At 37.7% G+C, this 17,510-nt stretch overlaps 2 protein-coding genes across 3 annotated transcripts; one reads left to right on the forward strand and one right to left on the reverse strand.

Annotated features, from left to right (window-relative positions):
• Positions 1-2,572: 2,572 nt before the first annotated feature.
• LOC135123980 (uncharacterized) lies at positions 2,573-7,817 on the reverse strand. Of its 2 annotated transcripts, XM_064048841.1 has the most exons (4): positions 7,709-7,817; positions 7,433-7,487; positions 2,803-6,665; positions 2,573-2,752 (listed from the first exon to the last, which is right to left on the reverse strand). In XM_064048841.1, exons 2-4 carry the CDS (start codon positions 7,460-7,462, stop codon positions 2,746-2,748), a joined length of 3,900 nt encoding a protein of 1,299 aa, XP_063904911.1. In that variant the 5' UTR covers positions 7,463-7,487; positions 7,709-7,817; the 3' UTR covers positions 2,573-2,745. The 2 variants fall into 2 exon arrangements, with proteins under 2 accessions (XP_063904911.1, XP_063904910.1); XM_064048840.1 differs by having other exon boundaries at positions 2,573-6,665.
• A 2,673-nt stretch (positions 7,818-10,490) lies between these two features.
• LOC135124212 (uncharacterized) lies at positions 10,491-15,259 on the forward strand. Its single transcript, XM_064049120.1, has 2 exons — positions 10,491-10,578; positions 10,624-15,259. The coding sequence occupies exons 1-2, from the start codon at positions 10,510-10,512 to the stop codon at positions 15,187-15,189; spliced, it is 4,635 nt and encodes a 1,544-aa protein (XP_063905190.1). The 5' UTR covers positions 10,491-10,509; the 3' UTR covers positions 15,190-15,259.
• Positions 15,260-17,510: the final 2,251 nt, after the last annotated feature.

Raw genomic sequence — 17,510 nt, forward strand, 5'->3', positions numbered from 1 at the left:
TCCAATAATCTCCCCTTTTCTAATATTGACTGCATTGGGAAACACGTTTGCCACACGTATGGGTATGTCACGGTCGGTTTTGACTAGGGTGCTCGCGATCAGGAGCTTGTGGGTCGAGTCACTTGCCGGCTGCACCATCCCCAAACTGTATCCGGGGTTTGTCTCTACTCTGGCGGGAACGATGACTTCTGCATTACCATCTACCTTCGTTGTCTGACAGACCACTAGTCTGACCGTTGCAGCTTCCACATTCGGACGTCCCAGCACAAATTCTTCGGCTCCAAAACGCAGAATTTTCTGTTCTGGATCGATCATTAAACCATACCGGCTGATTAGGTCCATTCCCAGAATGAAATCGTCAGCGATTTCCGCCACCAGAACTTCATGCCTTATTCGGAGTCGACCGAGCTCTACATTCACCACCGCTGTACCCAGAACCGGTGTTGTTTCTCCCGTGACCGTCTTCACATTCGTGGCGGTACATACTGATTTAATCTGACAATTTTGTAACCTGGATCTGCGTGTAAGGGACACTTCGGCTCCTGTGTCGATGATGATCTTCGATTCCCGTCCATTGATTTTTCCGCTGATTGTCGGACTATCGACGCTCCCCGCGATACTTCTAACCATTACAGTTGTTGGGGCTTCTCTTTTAGCAGCCAGTACGCGCCCCGAGGTACCGACTGCCTTTAGTTTTCCTGCTCCTGATGTAGACGAGGTCGCGGCTGCGATCTCCTCATCGGCCCTGGCGATCTAACACGGCAATCCCTCCTAACATGCCCTTGACGCCCACACCTGTAACATTCTAGGCGCCCTCCATGTTGTCTAGAACTGTCCGTCTTGATTTCGGCAATTATTTCGCGGGTGAATTTCTCAAAGTTCTCGCTCATTTTGTCGAGACTCTCTTGAATAGGGTTTACTTCGCCCTCAACCCCAATGCCTCGTATCTTAACATTGGAACGAGGTGAACTGTTGTATGCGGCGTCCACTTCTAACGCTCGAATCAGCGCCTCGGATGGTTTCTTGAACCCGGAGATTTGCAGGACTCTTCTTACCTCACTATCTCTTACGCCGTTTACGAAGGTTTCCGCTGCCAGTCTGTCTTGAAAGTCTTGCGGAGCTTCAGGATAGGCGAGGTGTACCAAACGTTTAACATCAGCCGCAAACTCCTGAAGAGATTCACTACTCTTCTGAATCCTAGATTTAAGCTGCGCTACGAAAACTTGCCGGAGGTGTTCATCTCCAAATCTCAATTCGAGGGCGGTCGTCAAGGCGGTATAGTCCCTCTGGTTCTCTTCTGATAATGTCTGTAGAATCTCCAGGGCCGCACCTCGTAGTGCTACTACCAAAGCGGTCGCTTTGTGTTGGTCATTCCAGCCATTCGACAAGGCCGCAACTTCAAATTGCTTCTTATAAGTAGTCCACGACGTCTGCCCATCGAAAATAGGGGGTTGAACTCTCACCGGACTGAATTCTGCAGGGGTCGCAATTGTAGGTCGTGGTGTTTGCAACCTTTCTTCGAGCTCCTTGATCTTGTTTTCCATTTCATTTCTCACCTCGTCCACTTCATTTCGCACGACTTGGAGGATTTCGCTTCGGCTGTTCAAAAGTGTAGTTTGCATAGCTTTTAAATTTTCTTCCATTATTCTTTGATTTTCTTCCATTATTCTGCGATCTTCTTTTCTATTTTCTTCCATTATTCTTCGATCTTCTTTTCTACTTTCTTCCATTATTCTTCGATTTTCGCTCAACATTTTCATCATTTTTGTCAGTTGTTCCTCCATGTTGGCTGTTTGCGCTCTTGTGGTAGTCGGCATAAAATTTTCTTCTAGAAACTTCTAGAGCCTTGACAGATATCAATTCTCGAAGCCAATGTCAGGTGATGAAAGTCTAATTCCGTTATTCCACTCTTACCGCGGGAGAGAATTTTCTCGAAAGTTCACTTTGTTCCGGTCTCCCCTAGTAGCACCAACCAAATTCGAATCCCGATTTATTTCACAATTAATCCCACTTCTGACACCAGTGTTACGATTGACGGACGAATAATAAATCGGGTGTTGGTAAAACTCAAAAAATTTATTTCTTCAGGTCGAATTACAACACTATCTATTGCGACGAATATGTACAGAAATTATTCCGGCGCTCTCGACTGTCTTCACTGGATGAATGCCTCCATTACCTACGGTCGCCTCTATTTAAACCCATAGTCTCTGATCGAGATCCTTCACGAACATCCATCGCGACTCCGCTTCGAGACTCCCCTGGACGCCGCTTCGAGACGCTCCAGACCTGTCTTTATGCGCCCGCCTCTCGGCCGTCGACAACAGCGATGATTCACCCACGTACGTCCAGAAGGCTCTCGACCGCCATAGGCGTCGTACTGGGGCGGCGTAAGGGTGTATTTCGTAACAATATGCTACTTCTGATTTACACAAAATTCACTAAATAAACAAACTTTATTAAAATATCTATTGTTTATTTATAAATTACAAGTATTTTGATACAATGCAGTAAAACTTAACTGTTACAATTTAAATTAGTTAATAAACGCATAATTGTTTAAAAGGGTCCATACAGCTGTAAACAAATACATAAAAATAAAGAAACTATCTGGTAAGGAATATGTATATGTTCATGTAATTTGAAAAAACTAAACACCACAAAACTTATTCACTTAACATTTTTTTTATAGCCGAAATATAGGGATTGTCAAGATGGGGCACACAGTCTAATGGTTTCTTGCCATTAGCATCTACAATATCTCTGTCACTTTTTTTACTTAACAGTAATTCTACAATATACCTATGCCCTTTCTGACACGCAATGTGTAATGGTGTTTTGCCTTCATTATCCCGAACATTGACATCCGGACCTTGGTTTACTAAAAATTCAGCAATTTTAAAATTTCCTGTATTACAAGTATAATGTAGAGGCGTACGACCTAGAGAGTCTTGAACATTTAATTTAACTTTTTTTTCAACCAGCAGCTTAATAATATTATAATTATCAATTTGACAAGCATAGTGGATAGGTCTCTTTTTTTCATTATCTGAAGCATTTAGATCTGCACTTTTAGAAACCAACGCCCTAAGTCTTCTAATATCTCCCACTTCGCACGCGTAATGCACTGGCATTCGACCAAGAGCATCTTTACCGTCTACTTTGATAACGTCAAGCAAATTCTGAATCTCCTCGGGTGTTTTGTCTTTAAATATCGCATGTACAGACCCAACAGATTCCGCAGCATTATTTAGACGCGAAAACAAATAGTAATGGGCTTTTAAGTCTTCCTTGTTCGTTTTTTTTTTATGTGAAATCACGTTACTTAATAGTGCATCTGCGTATTTCTTCTTTTTCACAAGTTGTTCCAAACAATTAAACGAACGGTATTTTATTATTAAGGATACGAGAGCTTTTGAATCGATACTTTTATGAATATTTTTTAACCAATCGATATTTTCATTGCAAGCAAAGATGAACGCGTAATCGAATTTTATTACATAAAACAGAATTGTAACCAAGTGTTCTTTGTAAAAAGAATGCCCGCTACTATTATACATTGGTATCAGAAAGGGTAATAGAAGCATTAAGTTTTTTACACAAATGTGCAATGAACCTTGGATAGTTTTGAAACGGTTTAGAATCTTTTGGTAATTTAAGGTATCTCCGGTATCTGTTGATTCGGTAATGTTGTCTTGTGAAATACTCAATGACTTTAAAAGTGGATATTTTTTGCTCCAAGCACACGACAACCGTAATTCTTCAGAAAGATTTTGAGCGGTCGTAGAACCACACTGTGGCAAAAGTTTATAACTTTTATAAAGTATTGCTAAACAACTACCTTTTTTCTCGAATAACAACAAATCTAGGAAAAGCCTGATATTATTGTATTTCTCTTTGCAAATAAAATTCTGATCACGACTTCTTCTAGGGTCATTCTTATAGAGATAGACGGCTGCAAAATATTCACCGTATGAGTTGTGAATAAATTCCGGTTCAAGATCACTGTTCACCTTATTTATCAGACCTACAGGATCCCTATCGTTCTTAATCTGCTCTAAAAATTGAGTATCTTTACTGCGAGAAGAGCAGAAAATTATACTACAAACGTTTTCAGGTTTTTGATCGATGTAGAAATCAAATGCTGCTTTTGCGTAACTATCAATTCTAGACTGCTTTTCAGTGCCGTATATTTTCCTATTTTCGTCTATGTCTAAATCTATATTACGTTTTTCAGTATAATAGATTTTATACTTTTGGTCAACAAAAGTATCGTATAACTTTACGATCGTGATTATTTCATTGTTTTGATTAAGAAACGACTTTACGTCTGGTTTCGAAAGCAGGAACTCCGTCAGAAGGAATATCTGCAAGGGAACTCCTAACAGGTTGTTGTCTAAAAAAGGTACACAAAGTTTAACTTGTTCGAATGCTATTGCCGCTTCTTCGTCCGAAAAACTCAACCTCTCCTGTATATATTCCCGCTGTTGTTCTTCGTTGAACGCTTCTATTTCGATGGAGAACGTTTTCAGTTTTTCTTCTAGTTCATCTTTCAGGTTTTTCCTGGACGTAAGCCACTGTTTGAACCCACTCTTAGCGATTTTTTCTATAACTTTCAAAATTGCTGCGAAATTTGCATCCGATACTTCGTCTAGGCCATCCCAAATGATGCGCATCTTCTTCTTCTGGATAAATTTTCGGAAAATCTTTTCTTCCGACGAATCCTTGTACGAACCGGACACCGTGGCCATTAGAAACTGTTCGATATTTTCTTCCATTTTTGAATAGCGGGGAGCATGTTGTCTGGCATTTATTATAAGGGTCAATACTGACGAACAACTGCCGATTTTTAAGCTTGTTGCCAGTGTGCTTTTACCCATTCCTGCGTTAGCACACACCACGTTTATATCGTTTTCGATTTTACCAAATAATTTTGATTCATGTTTAGAATATTCATACAGATGATCTACTCTGAAACTGGAGAGTTCACTCACATGTTTTTGACTTCTTATCCACTCCAAACATGATTCATTTTGATCAATTTCGAGATATCTAAACTGATGACAGTTCGCTTTGGTTGTGGTACGAGCATATTTCTCAAACTCCTCGTAGTCCGGTTCTGAGTCCACGATATCCATTACATTAGTCTTGGAAGTATTGTTACCAAAAGTTATTTCTCCATTGTCGCCTTTGTTAACATTTTTCAGTTTTTTGATAAATTTTTCCTTGTCCTTTACGTCGTGAATTATAATTAAATTGTCTTCAACGTTTTGTAGAAAGGCAGTGCTGACGGTAACTTTCGCTAAAGTCCTGGAAATGTGGCAAGATGGTAATTCATCTGCTTCTTTCCCAATTTGTGTCGGACCATTGATCATTTCGACGAGTCTGTCTGTAGTAATCAAGTCGGTTATCTCGCTATCGACATTTACCAATTTCCTTAAAGTAGTCTCTGCTTGACCTTCTAGTGAGTACGTAAACGTGTCCAAAATTCTATTATATAGTGTTGTTTTCTCTGCTAAGTCAGACAGTTTTTCAAGCAGGACACCCTTCGGCATAGCCCTTTTTGAATCTTCTGTTCTTGCAGAACGCAAAACCACAATATTCTTGATTTCCAATAAACTTGCCACTTTATAAACTTCTGCGCATTCGTCTACAAGTAAAGGAGATTTACCCATAAGCCAGAAGATTTTGTTTTTGTGTGCATCATTGATTTCTGCTGTGTCATCTAAAGGGCTCACAAGAGTACTCAGATATTTAAATCCTTTGTCGTTAAGTTTATCTTTTGCAGGTTTAGTCCAGAGATCTGCAACTTTTTTACCACAATCTTGGCTTACTATTGTTATTTTAAACCCGGAAACGGCCTCTTTAAATGCTTGTCCATTATTGTTAACTGAATTATTGTCGGACAATGGCATTGTCTTCATATAAGGCGACAAAACAGTAAGGGCAATATGTTTCACAAATGTCTTGTCTAACGTGTTTTTGGGCCCCTCAATCATACTCCATCTAATTATCACGTTCTTAAACTCGTTAAACGCAGATTCTTGGGCGTCAAAACTGTCTTGAAACAATTTTAGTGTTATCGCTTCAAGAGCACTAACGTTGGCTTGGTTAGTGTATAAATGAAAGTTTTTGAAGAAGTCGGAGGATGGATTTGTCGGTGTACAGACGTACGAATAATTGTTTGATTGAGCTGAAGTATTTAGCAATTTATTTATAAAGTCGTCTTGCTTCATTTCAGCTTGAACAGTTACTGTTTCTTTGTCGATGTCCAGCTGTTTTACGTTTACATTTAAAGAACGGGTAGTCAATAAAATCGCCTTAAAATGACCGATTTTTTTAGCGGTCTCGATGTAGTTTTCACGATATTTATACATGTTAAAGTCTTTCCGGTTAGGACTAGACAAATCTGCAACGTTTATGGCGTTTTTTTTATTTTTTTTCTCGTTCGAATGTTTCAGTTGCACTGCCAACGTTTGAGCTTCTTTGCCGACGTATTTTACGTGAATCACTACGTCATCAAAAACTCCATAATTTTCGTCATTGGATGATACGTAAAAATATTCTACACTTTCATCCATAACTAAATTCAAAAGTACATATGCTACGTAAAGATGTTCGTAGTCTTTACCTTTGTCGGTCGTGCCTTCTCGTTTGCTAAATTCCTGAAAATAAAAAGAGAAATATCAGAGAGTGCTGCTTCCTTGGGTAATTACTGCAACGTAACACTTTGAAATTTAGATGTGTAGGAAAAAAACTCAAAGCAGATTCGTACACCACGAGTATAGGAATATATTATTGTAAAAATTTAAATCATTTTAAAATAGAATTCTTTGAGATGACGTCATCAAATTTTGGTTCATGATATTCTTAATATAAATACAAAATTTGACAACAATCGGTCGAGTAGTTTCGGGGATTATCTCTATAATATAAATCAATATAGACGGACAGACGGACAGACAGACGACAAACCGACGGAAACGGGAGACCATTTTTATCGTACTCTAGGGGTCATGAACGTCGAGAAAACATGAAACTGGCAAGTCGTGCGATGGATTCGATAGCTAACGCTCGGACGTTTGTATTATCTTTTGGTTTCATCTTTTAAATCTTACACATTTACAAATTTTATTATTAAATTATTTTAATTATAAATATAATCTGTAGCTTCAGTACCGATATAAAGATATTTCCTGCAATAGAAAGTACTAAAAGCAATCTTCTTACTCACTACTTCAACTATACGTGAAAAGTACTTGATTTTTGAAGTACTTTTGTTGAAAACCATAAATTAAAAAAAAAAAGTATAAATGTAAATGCGCCAATTTTACCGTCTACATGTTGTACTGATGCTACTGATTTAAAATAGATGAACAAAATTTTCTTTATTTTAAAAATAAACGACAATAAAAAATAAAAAAAAACGTACCGCAAAAGGGTTATTGATGTGTGAGCTCATGTTGGATCCAGTTTTTTTTGTTCGTCTGCAAAAAATAAACAAGTGTGTTAACATAAATAGAAAATATAATAAAAACATAACTTGAATAAAACATAAAGAAGCATAAATTTAACTTAAGTAATTCCTAGCACTTACAGTACTAAGTAGCACTTCACGTTGCTAACGATAGTTAATTTTAATTATATTTAATTATGCCTTCAGCTACTTTTAATCAACTTAGTTAATTTATTTTGTATCAATGCTTACCACAAAGATGTTGTTTTCAAATCTACAGATTATTTCACTGTGGTTTACTTCTTGGATGTTCTACAATTTATAACGCATACTTGAACAAGTGCTCGTACTAATTATTGTACTAGATGTTGATATCGATTTGGTGGGTCGTTGCAACCTCCCGCGTCTTATATACACGTAACGTGACTGATAAGCCCATTCTTGTAATTAAAGATAAGTCCACATAATACATACTTATTTTTCAATGATATCTTAATATCGCAGTTTTTTATTTAAAGTGTTTTGATTATTTAACAGTATATTAAAAAAGATATTTAATCGGGTCCATTATTATTATCGATGAGTTCAAGTTTTTTTTTCTGTTGAGAAGATAGTGGTGACCGAATTTGAATCAAATTTTTGCGCTGAATTTAATTAACCCCGGCGCGAAATCGCATTTGAATAACTCGAATTTGAGAAAAAAATTCAATCAAAAAAATCGGTAAAAATAGGCGTTGGGCATGTCACAGTTGTCCCCAATACGCTCAGCAAATTCTTGCGGCCTTTTAATCGGAAACATTTTTTAATCGACGCCAACACATGCTGCAAATTTGTTTTATTGTTTGTAAATTCACCGATAAGGTTAGGATTTTTAATCGTTAACTGGTGCGAACATAATTTAACAGACATTTGCTATGAGTTTTCATGAAATTCACTTAGTCAGGACTAGTTTTTTTTTGTCTAATTATAAATAAGTTTCTGGGTGCATATACTTAAGTGTTACATTATAACTCATTTTAATTCTTGACGCAAGATTGCTAATAGTTCATTTACGGTAGTGAAATTAACAAAATTCATACCGTGAACTGGCGGGCGGTTAAAATAATTTCTTCCTTTAGGCAGTTATCATCGGTATTATTTCCTTGCAACGTTAAAGAGTGATTACATCACCGATACATTTTAATTTCAGTAATTTTCTTTGTTGTTTAATTTAAATTGAACGTAAACTTTCATGCTCTGCAGTTTCTAACCTCGCGTAATATTTTATTTTCATAAGTTTATTTCACACCAGATCTTTTGCTTTTATAAATCTTTGCTAAGTTTTTTGTAAATATTTTGTTGATTAAAAGTTCATAAGATTGTATGGCGAATTTAATTGTTCTTTATTGCTCTTTTGAAACTTTAACACTTATTCAGTCGTCGTTAATATCAGAGTCATAGAAATTGAACATGTAAAATGGAATTGAGGTTAAATAACACCGAAACACGTAGCAGAAGCGGAGGGCGCGGTTCCTAGTGAAGCTAGCGGGATTTATCGCGCCATCTGTACAAGGGATGCAGGCTCTGTATAGATGTCAGGGCAACGGTTTGGACGGTGTGACGCTGTCAGCTTATTTATAGCCGTGAGTTCCAACCACTAGTTTTCAACCGTAACGGCCTGGATAGCACGGCATGTTCGTCATGGAGGTGTGCTGTGCGGTAGGGCGATAGATAGAATCACCGTCGCGGGGGAGAACAGCTCCAACCGGGAGCCCCAAACTCCGCTTGTGCTAGAACGCCCCTATAGATATTTTTGTTGTGCTGTTGTTGACTGCCATAATTTTAAATTTGCCGCCACACACCTGTAATAATTTGTGTATTTGCATCCAGTTACAGTTTTTTTTTGAGCTGAAAAACGATTCCGATTCCAGGCAGCCCGAGGGGCACGTCACAAGTTACCCTCGCACGCAGCTTTTTTTTGTCAGTGGAGGAATAAATAATTTTGTGTCCTCCATAAATTTTGTGTTTTATTTAGCGGTACTTTTCCAACTTTGGAGTCCACCACTTGCATCTGAACGCATCCCACCATTTTTCAAAAACAGAACGTATGCTATGAAAGATGCTGTCGAATGATGGCACACCGAGCTCTGATAAATGTCAGGTCAGGTCAGGATATAAATTAAAAAGAATAAGATTTCTGTTCTCATTCTTCCCACTTCGTTCTGGAATTGAGGCGAAATATAAATTTACATTACAGATTTTCTCATCATAGGTAAAAAATACGGTGACAAATGTCAATTATCTGTCAAATTTGAATTATACCACATTGTGACGTCAGGAATACCAACCCACTAAATAATACCTTAATGTGATTGTGAAAAATACCTGTTTTAAAAATTGTAATGTTGAAATAACAACTTAATAATTTACTTAACAGAATCTAAAAGAGAAAAAAATGATGCAGGAAAAACCTTCGGAATTTTGAAAAACTAATTAAAAAAATAAATAGAAACAAATTTGTATAAACGTACTAAAAAAGTGGGTTTATATGACTTCTGACATGTTGCTGAAAGTATACAGCTTGTGTTACCGTTTAAATTATTGACTGAGATATATATTGCACACAACGCACGATTGAATATTACGTTGCATATCTACTTTCCCTGGCAAGCAAAAAATCAATACTTATACTTTATTATTATCAACGTGATTACTAAATAAGGAAACAACAGAAAAAAATAATTTTGTATTTATTGTTCATATTTATGCTCACCAATAAATCATATTAATATTAGAATTTTTTAAAACAGATTTTGATTTTTCATTTGCAGAAAATTTTACACTGAACTCGAGCAGAATTAAATCAATATGATAAATTCGTTATATTTAAGAAACAAATTTGTTTAAGATTTGTCCCAACCCTTTCCAATAAATATCTCCTTCACCGGCTCTTCGAACTGATGTACACACATTTCCAAAATTATCTTATCTTGTCTAACCATGAAACTGATAAAAACTAGTTACCAAAACTTTAATCTTCTCCGCTTTCCTAATTCCACAACTGACGACGCAAGATGATATTACAACTATTGCTAGTGTTCTACATCTTCACCACATGTACAACACCACAAGCAGTGACACCAGTAAGTCTCCCATTTCACCTAACTATAAATCTAAATGCCTCTCAGAATTGTGACCTTGCCCGCAGCTCATTCTCCTGCTCCGACGAACAAAAAAAGCATCTGTACGAAAAATGCTTCACCACGAAATTTTGCACAAAGAAAGACAACTTCAATCCACAAACTCTGCCACAATGTCCACGGGGCTTCGTAGACGCGAGCGATTTCTGTTACGCAATCACCAAAAAGTCGCCATTTCCGCCAAAATGTCCGTTCACAAACGTGCGGTCGATGAATTTCACGCACGTCGAGGATATCATCAAACGGGACAAAATCGGTGCTGTGTGGATGCCGGTTCAGAGAAACATCACCAACGGTCTTGGGTTTCTGCAATGGGTGGAACATACCCGAAGCTACAAAACAGAATTTAGAGGTCGCATTCGTTACGAAGGCGAACTTCAAGGAAAAGATTGTCTTGTGTACAATGCCTCCAGGGTGTTTGCTGTTTCCTGTAAGGAAGAACATGTGGGTTTATGCTTGTACGAAAAAGTACACAATGCCGGGAGTATTTTGTGCGGTGGTGAGACAAACTGTGTCGAAGTTACTCAACGAACTAACCCGAAATGTGTCTGCGCGCGAGAGTCGTTCTCCCTCGGGGAATATGAAGAGGCCGAGTTTCTGGATCCACAGGAAAATAATATCTATTCATTAATGGCACGAGATAGAAGTTGTGGTATCGGGATTAGAAAAACTGTCAATGGTACTTTTGCCTGGAACAACTCCATGAGAGACCTTGATTATAGTTTTTGGTCTCCTGAAGCTACTTTTGACGATGACAGTAACTACGTGGTGTCAACTGAAAATGGTTGGATTTTGTCAAAGGGATCAGTATCGTGCACTTTGACACAGAAAAACATAGAGAGATTGTCATCAAGTTTATACCTTAGTGTTTTTAAAGACAATATTTTACATTTGACAGTCGAGTTGCCAAGTGGCTTACAGACAGACGACAAACGTCAGGATCCTCTAGTTTTTTGTTTTACTGATACTGATCCTATAAGTTTGCCCTATCGATATCCACAGGTAAACATCATGTATAGAGGTGACACTTCTATCATATACCAGTTCGAGTCTTTTGGAAATGTACCTGGTCACCACTGGTGCGAAGTCTTTACGTATCCAGATTCAGAAACTCTCACCAGTAATGTAATTTTTGTGAACCCAAAGAGTACCAACTTTCCGGATCACTTTGTCGCCACATATTTACTAAACTATACCACAGAGATAAATCCTTTAAGTTCTGATATCACTAACTTGATGAAGTCATACGTACTTAGTAGCAATTGCTTATACCAGATAATCAAAATTGTAAACTTGGATGAAACCAATAAAGTCGTTTCGATCAAGCTCCGTTACAGCTGCCCAAGTGATAGCTTACCCGATAGCATAAATATCCAGAGAATTAGTTTACAAAAGGTAGATTTCTGTCCAAGAGTGGTTGAAAACGACGTGATCTGGAATGAAACCAGAGCAGGAACTGTAGCCAGTCCTTCAGAACCTTGTTTCACTCAGGAAGGTTATGATTTACAACGACCGTGTGTTGACGATAGTTTCAATGGAGCCTATTGGGCTAAGGCAAAGTGCAACCTTCCCAAAAAGTCTTCAGTAACAAAGCAGTTGCTAGAAAAGGCCAGCGATCCAGATCAAGGTATATCAGAATTGCAAATTATATCACGAAGCTATGCACATTTCAAGGCTTACGATGTGCTCATTGTTGGAAAAACATTGCAAGAGTACAGTTTTAGTGAAACGTCAAATTGTGTTGATAAAATGTTCAAAATTATTGATATAGGAGACAACATATTGAATATTGAAAGTGATATTATAGTGGAGTCACAACAGAAAATGCATGCTGTGGATGTTTGGCTATACGTGATGAGTCATATTCAAAACATTTGTCGCACTGAAGATGTTTTTATGCAAATTACCAAAAATATTTTCTTCATTATTTGGAGAACTACAGCATGGTGTAGAACAAATAGTGGTGGTGAAGAAACGGTATTTTTGCAAAATATCACAGCTTTGAGTGACATATTAAACAGAAAAGAGATAGAAAGTGCCATTTGGATAAACACATCTTCCGATCCTACTCTTACGACTGAAAGAGCGTTGAAGTACTATCCAACGCAAGGTTTTTTTTTTGATAAGTCTGAGTTAGGAAATGTTAGTTACGTGTATGAATTAAATATTCTTGACACCTACATAGACGTGTCATCACTTGTCTACCAAACTCCAGTGTGGCTCATTCAACGGTTTGATAATGTTTACACGCGTAACAGAAAAGTGAAATGCGCCCTTTGGAACTATGGAAATGTGACCGCCAGAGTTGAAGGTTCGTGGTTGGTGGATGGTGACTTAAGTATAACCAAGACCCACTTTATCTGCAAATTTAGAACCGTGGGAAGCTACGCCATGATACTAGCACCTGAGGGTAACCCAGGAGACGATTTGAAGGAACTACCAGAGTCAAATAGCACATCTTCCGATATTCTTTCAAAACTTGCTCAAGTCACATCTACACCAAAGGGTAACCCAGGAGACGATTTGAAGGAACTACTAGAGTCAAATAGCTCATCTTCCGATATTCTTTCAAGACTTGCTCAAGTCACATCTACACCAAAGGGTAACCCAGGAGACGATTTGAAGGAACTACTAGAGTCAAATAGCACATCTTCCGATATTCTTTCAAGACTTGTTCAAGTCACATCTACACCAAAGGGTAACCCAGGAGACGATTTGAAGGAACTACTAGAGTCAAATAGCACATCTTCCGATATTCTTTCAAGACTTGCTCAAGTCACATCTACACCAAAGGGTAACCCAGGAGACGATTTGAAGGAACTACTAGAGTCAAATAGCACATCTTCCGATATTCTTTCAAGACTTACTCAAGTCACATCTACACCAAAGGGTAACCCAGGAGACGATTTGAAGGAACTACTAGAGTCAAATAGCACATCTTCCGATATTCTTTCAAGACTTGCTCAAGTCACATCTACACCAAAGGGATTTGTGTCTTCTGACGTGGTCCTCATTGGCCTAATCCTTCAGAAAATCCGCACCCACAAAGACATCAATTTGAACCTCCTCGGCGACACCATCAACAACTTGCAAAATTTCGACAAAACTGTTCTAGAAACGAGTCAAAAAGAACGTAGTGCAACTGATAGCATTTTATACAACATTGACACAATTCTACAGAATTATGAGTGTCAAAATGTGTGTCGAGTGACGAAAGACAAGTTCGTGACCGTGATCTACAACACACAGGATGCTGATTTTGGGGCCTTGGTGCTTCTGGATAACGGCGAAGTGGAAATTTTAACTGGTAAAGTAACACCTTCGGATCTAACCCGCTACAAAAATTTCGACAGTGCTGTTTTGCTAAGCCCCGAACTCAACTCTCAGTTGGAGGGCGACGCCAAAGTGATAGTTAGCATCTTCTACAACGACAGTTTGTTTATCGAAACGAAAAAGAGTTCCCATTATCGCGTTACGGGGAAGATCTACAGCGTCATTCTCCACGAAATCCTCGCCAACTATTCCGGACCTTTGTCAGTCATCCATAGAATGAAACCTACAACTCGGGAGAAGCAGTGCTCGTACTGGTTTTACAACCCACCTCGACACGTAGCAGGGTTTTGGAAAAAATACGCTACTGATGCACGGAATTCCCCTTGGGTCCAGTGCGACTTCTGGCACACTACGCATTTCGGGGTTTTGTTGCTGGTGGATTCGTATGAAGAAACGCCAGCGTTGGACTTCATCACCACAGCGTGCTGCCTTTTGTCTCTATTTGGTTACTTTTCCCTACTTTTGACCGCGTTTCTGTACAGAAGTTGGAGGACCAAAGGTGCGAACAAATTTTTGCTTAATTTTGCGGTCTCCGGCTTGGTTCAAATTTTGGTCTTCTATGTTTCCACACACGCGAATAAAAAGTACTTAAATAATCATACCTTCTGTGTGGCTAGTGGCGTAATTCTTCACTACTCCGTTCTAGTCCAGTTTTGCTGGATGTTTATTATTGCACATCTCCAGTATAAAAAACTAATTCTGAATAGTCATGAGCAAACGACACATTTTTTGTTAAAGATGAACTTAATGGCTTGGGGGCTTCCACTTATCGTGATCTTGAGTGTCTTGGCATCTGGTGACTTCTATGGTAACAATAAATTAGGGATTTGCTACCCTACTGGAACCGCTTTATATTTAGGGGTTTGGTGGCCCATTTCTATAGTTGTCGCTAATAATTTCGTCATCTACGTGTTCATTATCGATGCGATTCTTAACACAAAAGATAGTTTGAAGCGTCACGGACCTGACGATTCGTCTCGTCATCTAGTACGTATTGGGTCTCTTTTTTTCTTTCTGGGATTGACTTGGATTTTTGGCTTTTTGGGAGAATTGTCACACAGTAAGGTTTTTATTTATCTTTTTGATACTTTTGCAACGTTACAGGGATTTGTGTTATTTTTAATATATATCGCCTTTAGTAAGAGTGTCAAACAGTTGTATCTAAACAAAGTCAAAAAGACGAGAAAACGTCATGAGACCGACATTCGAATGTCGAATTAGATCTAATGGGTAGTTATTAGTTGTGATACTAATTTCTGAACTAATAAATTCATGTGCAGTTGTAATACTATGGCGTGTTTAATTTATTGACACACAGACACGCTTTCTACTTGTTGATTAATTTTATCGGGTATTGATTTTCCTAAACTACTCTAAACTTGGAAGCTTGACTCCAATAACAATCTTATCCACGCTGATAAGCGATAACCAAACATTTACAAACAAATTAGTGTCGTCGATATGTGTTCAGTAAGCGTAAAACTTACACTCTGTCTACAATTGTTTCACTTTGTATTAATATGTTTCTGTACTCAAGACAAGTGGGTACTATCTCAACCACCTTCGGTAAGTGTATTTCATGATCTAGGAATCGGGACCACCTCCTTAGAGAACTGTGTTTTTGTCAACAGCACAAGGTACTCGTGTTTTGACGAAAACCACAGTCACTTGTACCAATAATGTTTCGACACGCAATTCTATACTAAAGACAACAGTTTCGAACTGTCAACGCTGCCGCACTGTCCACAAGATTTTTCAGACGAAGGAAACTTCTGCCAGCTAGAAGAAGTAATTTGATACTTAACATTGATGTCGATGATTTCCGCTAAATCTTGTTCTTTCAAAGAATCTGACCAAAGATTTTGTACCTTGTTTAGGCTGTCTTGAGTTATGATTGTTACATGGAACTTTAAAACCGACTCTCTTCATCGAAGGTGACAAAACGAGAAGAGTTATTAAAGTTTTTATAAAACTTTTGTCCAACAAACCCTTCTTACCCTCAGTCAAACTCCATCTAATGATAAATACAAACTTCTCGGAAACAAATTCTTGGTTAGTGAAGCTTTTAGTAAATGTTTCTAGAACGTCATTTTCAATATCGTCAACTGCGGCTTGACTCGTATAGAATTGAAAATTGTCAAAAAAGTTGTCACAGTTACTGGTGGTAGTTGGCTTGAATCTGTAAGATATTCCATTACGTGAAGTGTTCAAGAGATAATTTGGGTTCGCTGTTGTAGCGTTCATTTCGAACTTGTTGTCGTCAATGCTTAATTGATGCTTCTTTTCCGTCTTAAACTGATTATTGGTGAGTAGAATCATCGTATCCGGGCAGTTTAGATTTTTTAAATTGTTATAGTAGTCTTTAAGGTACTAAACAATGCTGAAATTCCCTTTAGCAGCATTTAGATGCTGAGCACTTATTTTTTTTTACCGTCGCGTCGTTGTTGACATGTTTATGTTGAATGGTGTAGATTTCGGTTTCTTCTTTATCAGAATATTTGATTTCGATGACAACGTCGTCGAAAGCTCCATATTGACTATCGTTGGAAGACAGGTGAAAGTCGATGACATTGTCATCTTGAATCAGTTTTAGAAGCAGATTTACTAAGTAAAGATGTTCGTAATCTTTACCCTTATCGGTAGTACCGCTACGTTTTATGAATGTCTAAAATCAATATCTGTAGACAGATAACTTTCGAGTTATTTGATTCACTGTAGAATAAAGAGGAGAACTTGGCACAGAACTTGGAGTAGAATCTGTGTCGCTTTGGTACGTCATCTGGAGAACATATGAGAACATTATAGTGTTAGGTAAAATCTACTTACTGTTGTTGTGTTCTTGCTAGACTAACTATCATTTTAACACCACTTCACTGTGTTTGTTCTGAGCTAAAAGGTACGAATATAGGTGTACTGCATATATATTGTTAAGTTGAAACAAGATAAACGACATCAGTAAAGGATAGATAACGCTAACAGATTGTCGGTTCCTGATAAGAGATAACTTTAAGTAAATATGTAATTATAACGTAAATATAAAAACAATAATAAGGAACTACTTAAAAATGTTCTTCTCGAAAGAATGTCGATTGTTTGATTGATTTAATCTAAAGTATCGAGTCTATTTCAAGTTGTTTCTGGAATATAAAAACTTCCTTATTTTTGTTTATTTTTTATTATTAAAAGATTATAGACCATGTTACAATTACAAGCAATTGCTATATTGTGTTTTTTTTTTTGGTTTTCTAAGATTGACTCTCGTTAAGTTGTATAGTGATGTAGTATGTAGTAACATTTGCCAATATACAGAAAATGATGCCCTTATTAATATTAAAACACCCTGCGGCAGTAAATTCCCTATAAAAATGTTTTGAAGAGTTTAGCCCAGAAGACGATATATCTCTAGCACTTGTCTAAACTCTCGGTCAGTAAAATTTTTACATTGTTTTAGTAATTTCGCATTCAAGGATTCATATCGTTCCTTGAAACACTTAACCAAAGTATTCATGAACACAACCATCAAAAATCCCCGATAATAATCA

This window comes from Zophobas morio, unplaced genomic scaffold (assembly GCF_036711695.1).
Source record: "Zophobas morio isolate AGI-343-1 ecotype UQ-CSIRO unplaced genomic scaffold, CSIRO_AGI_Zmor_V1 ptg000007l, whole genome shotgun sequence".
Classification (NCBI taxonomy): domain Eukaryota; kingdom Metazoa; phylum Arthropoda; class Insecta; order Coleoptera; family Tenebrionidae; genus Zophobas; species Zophobas morio.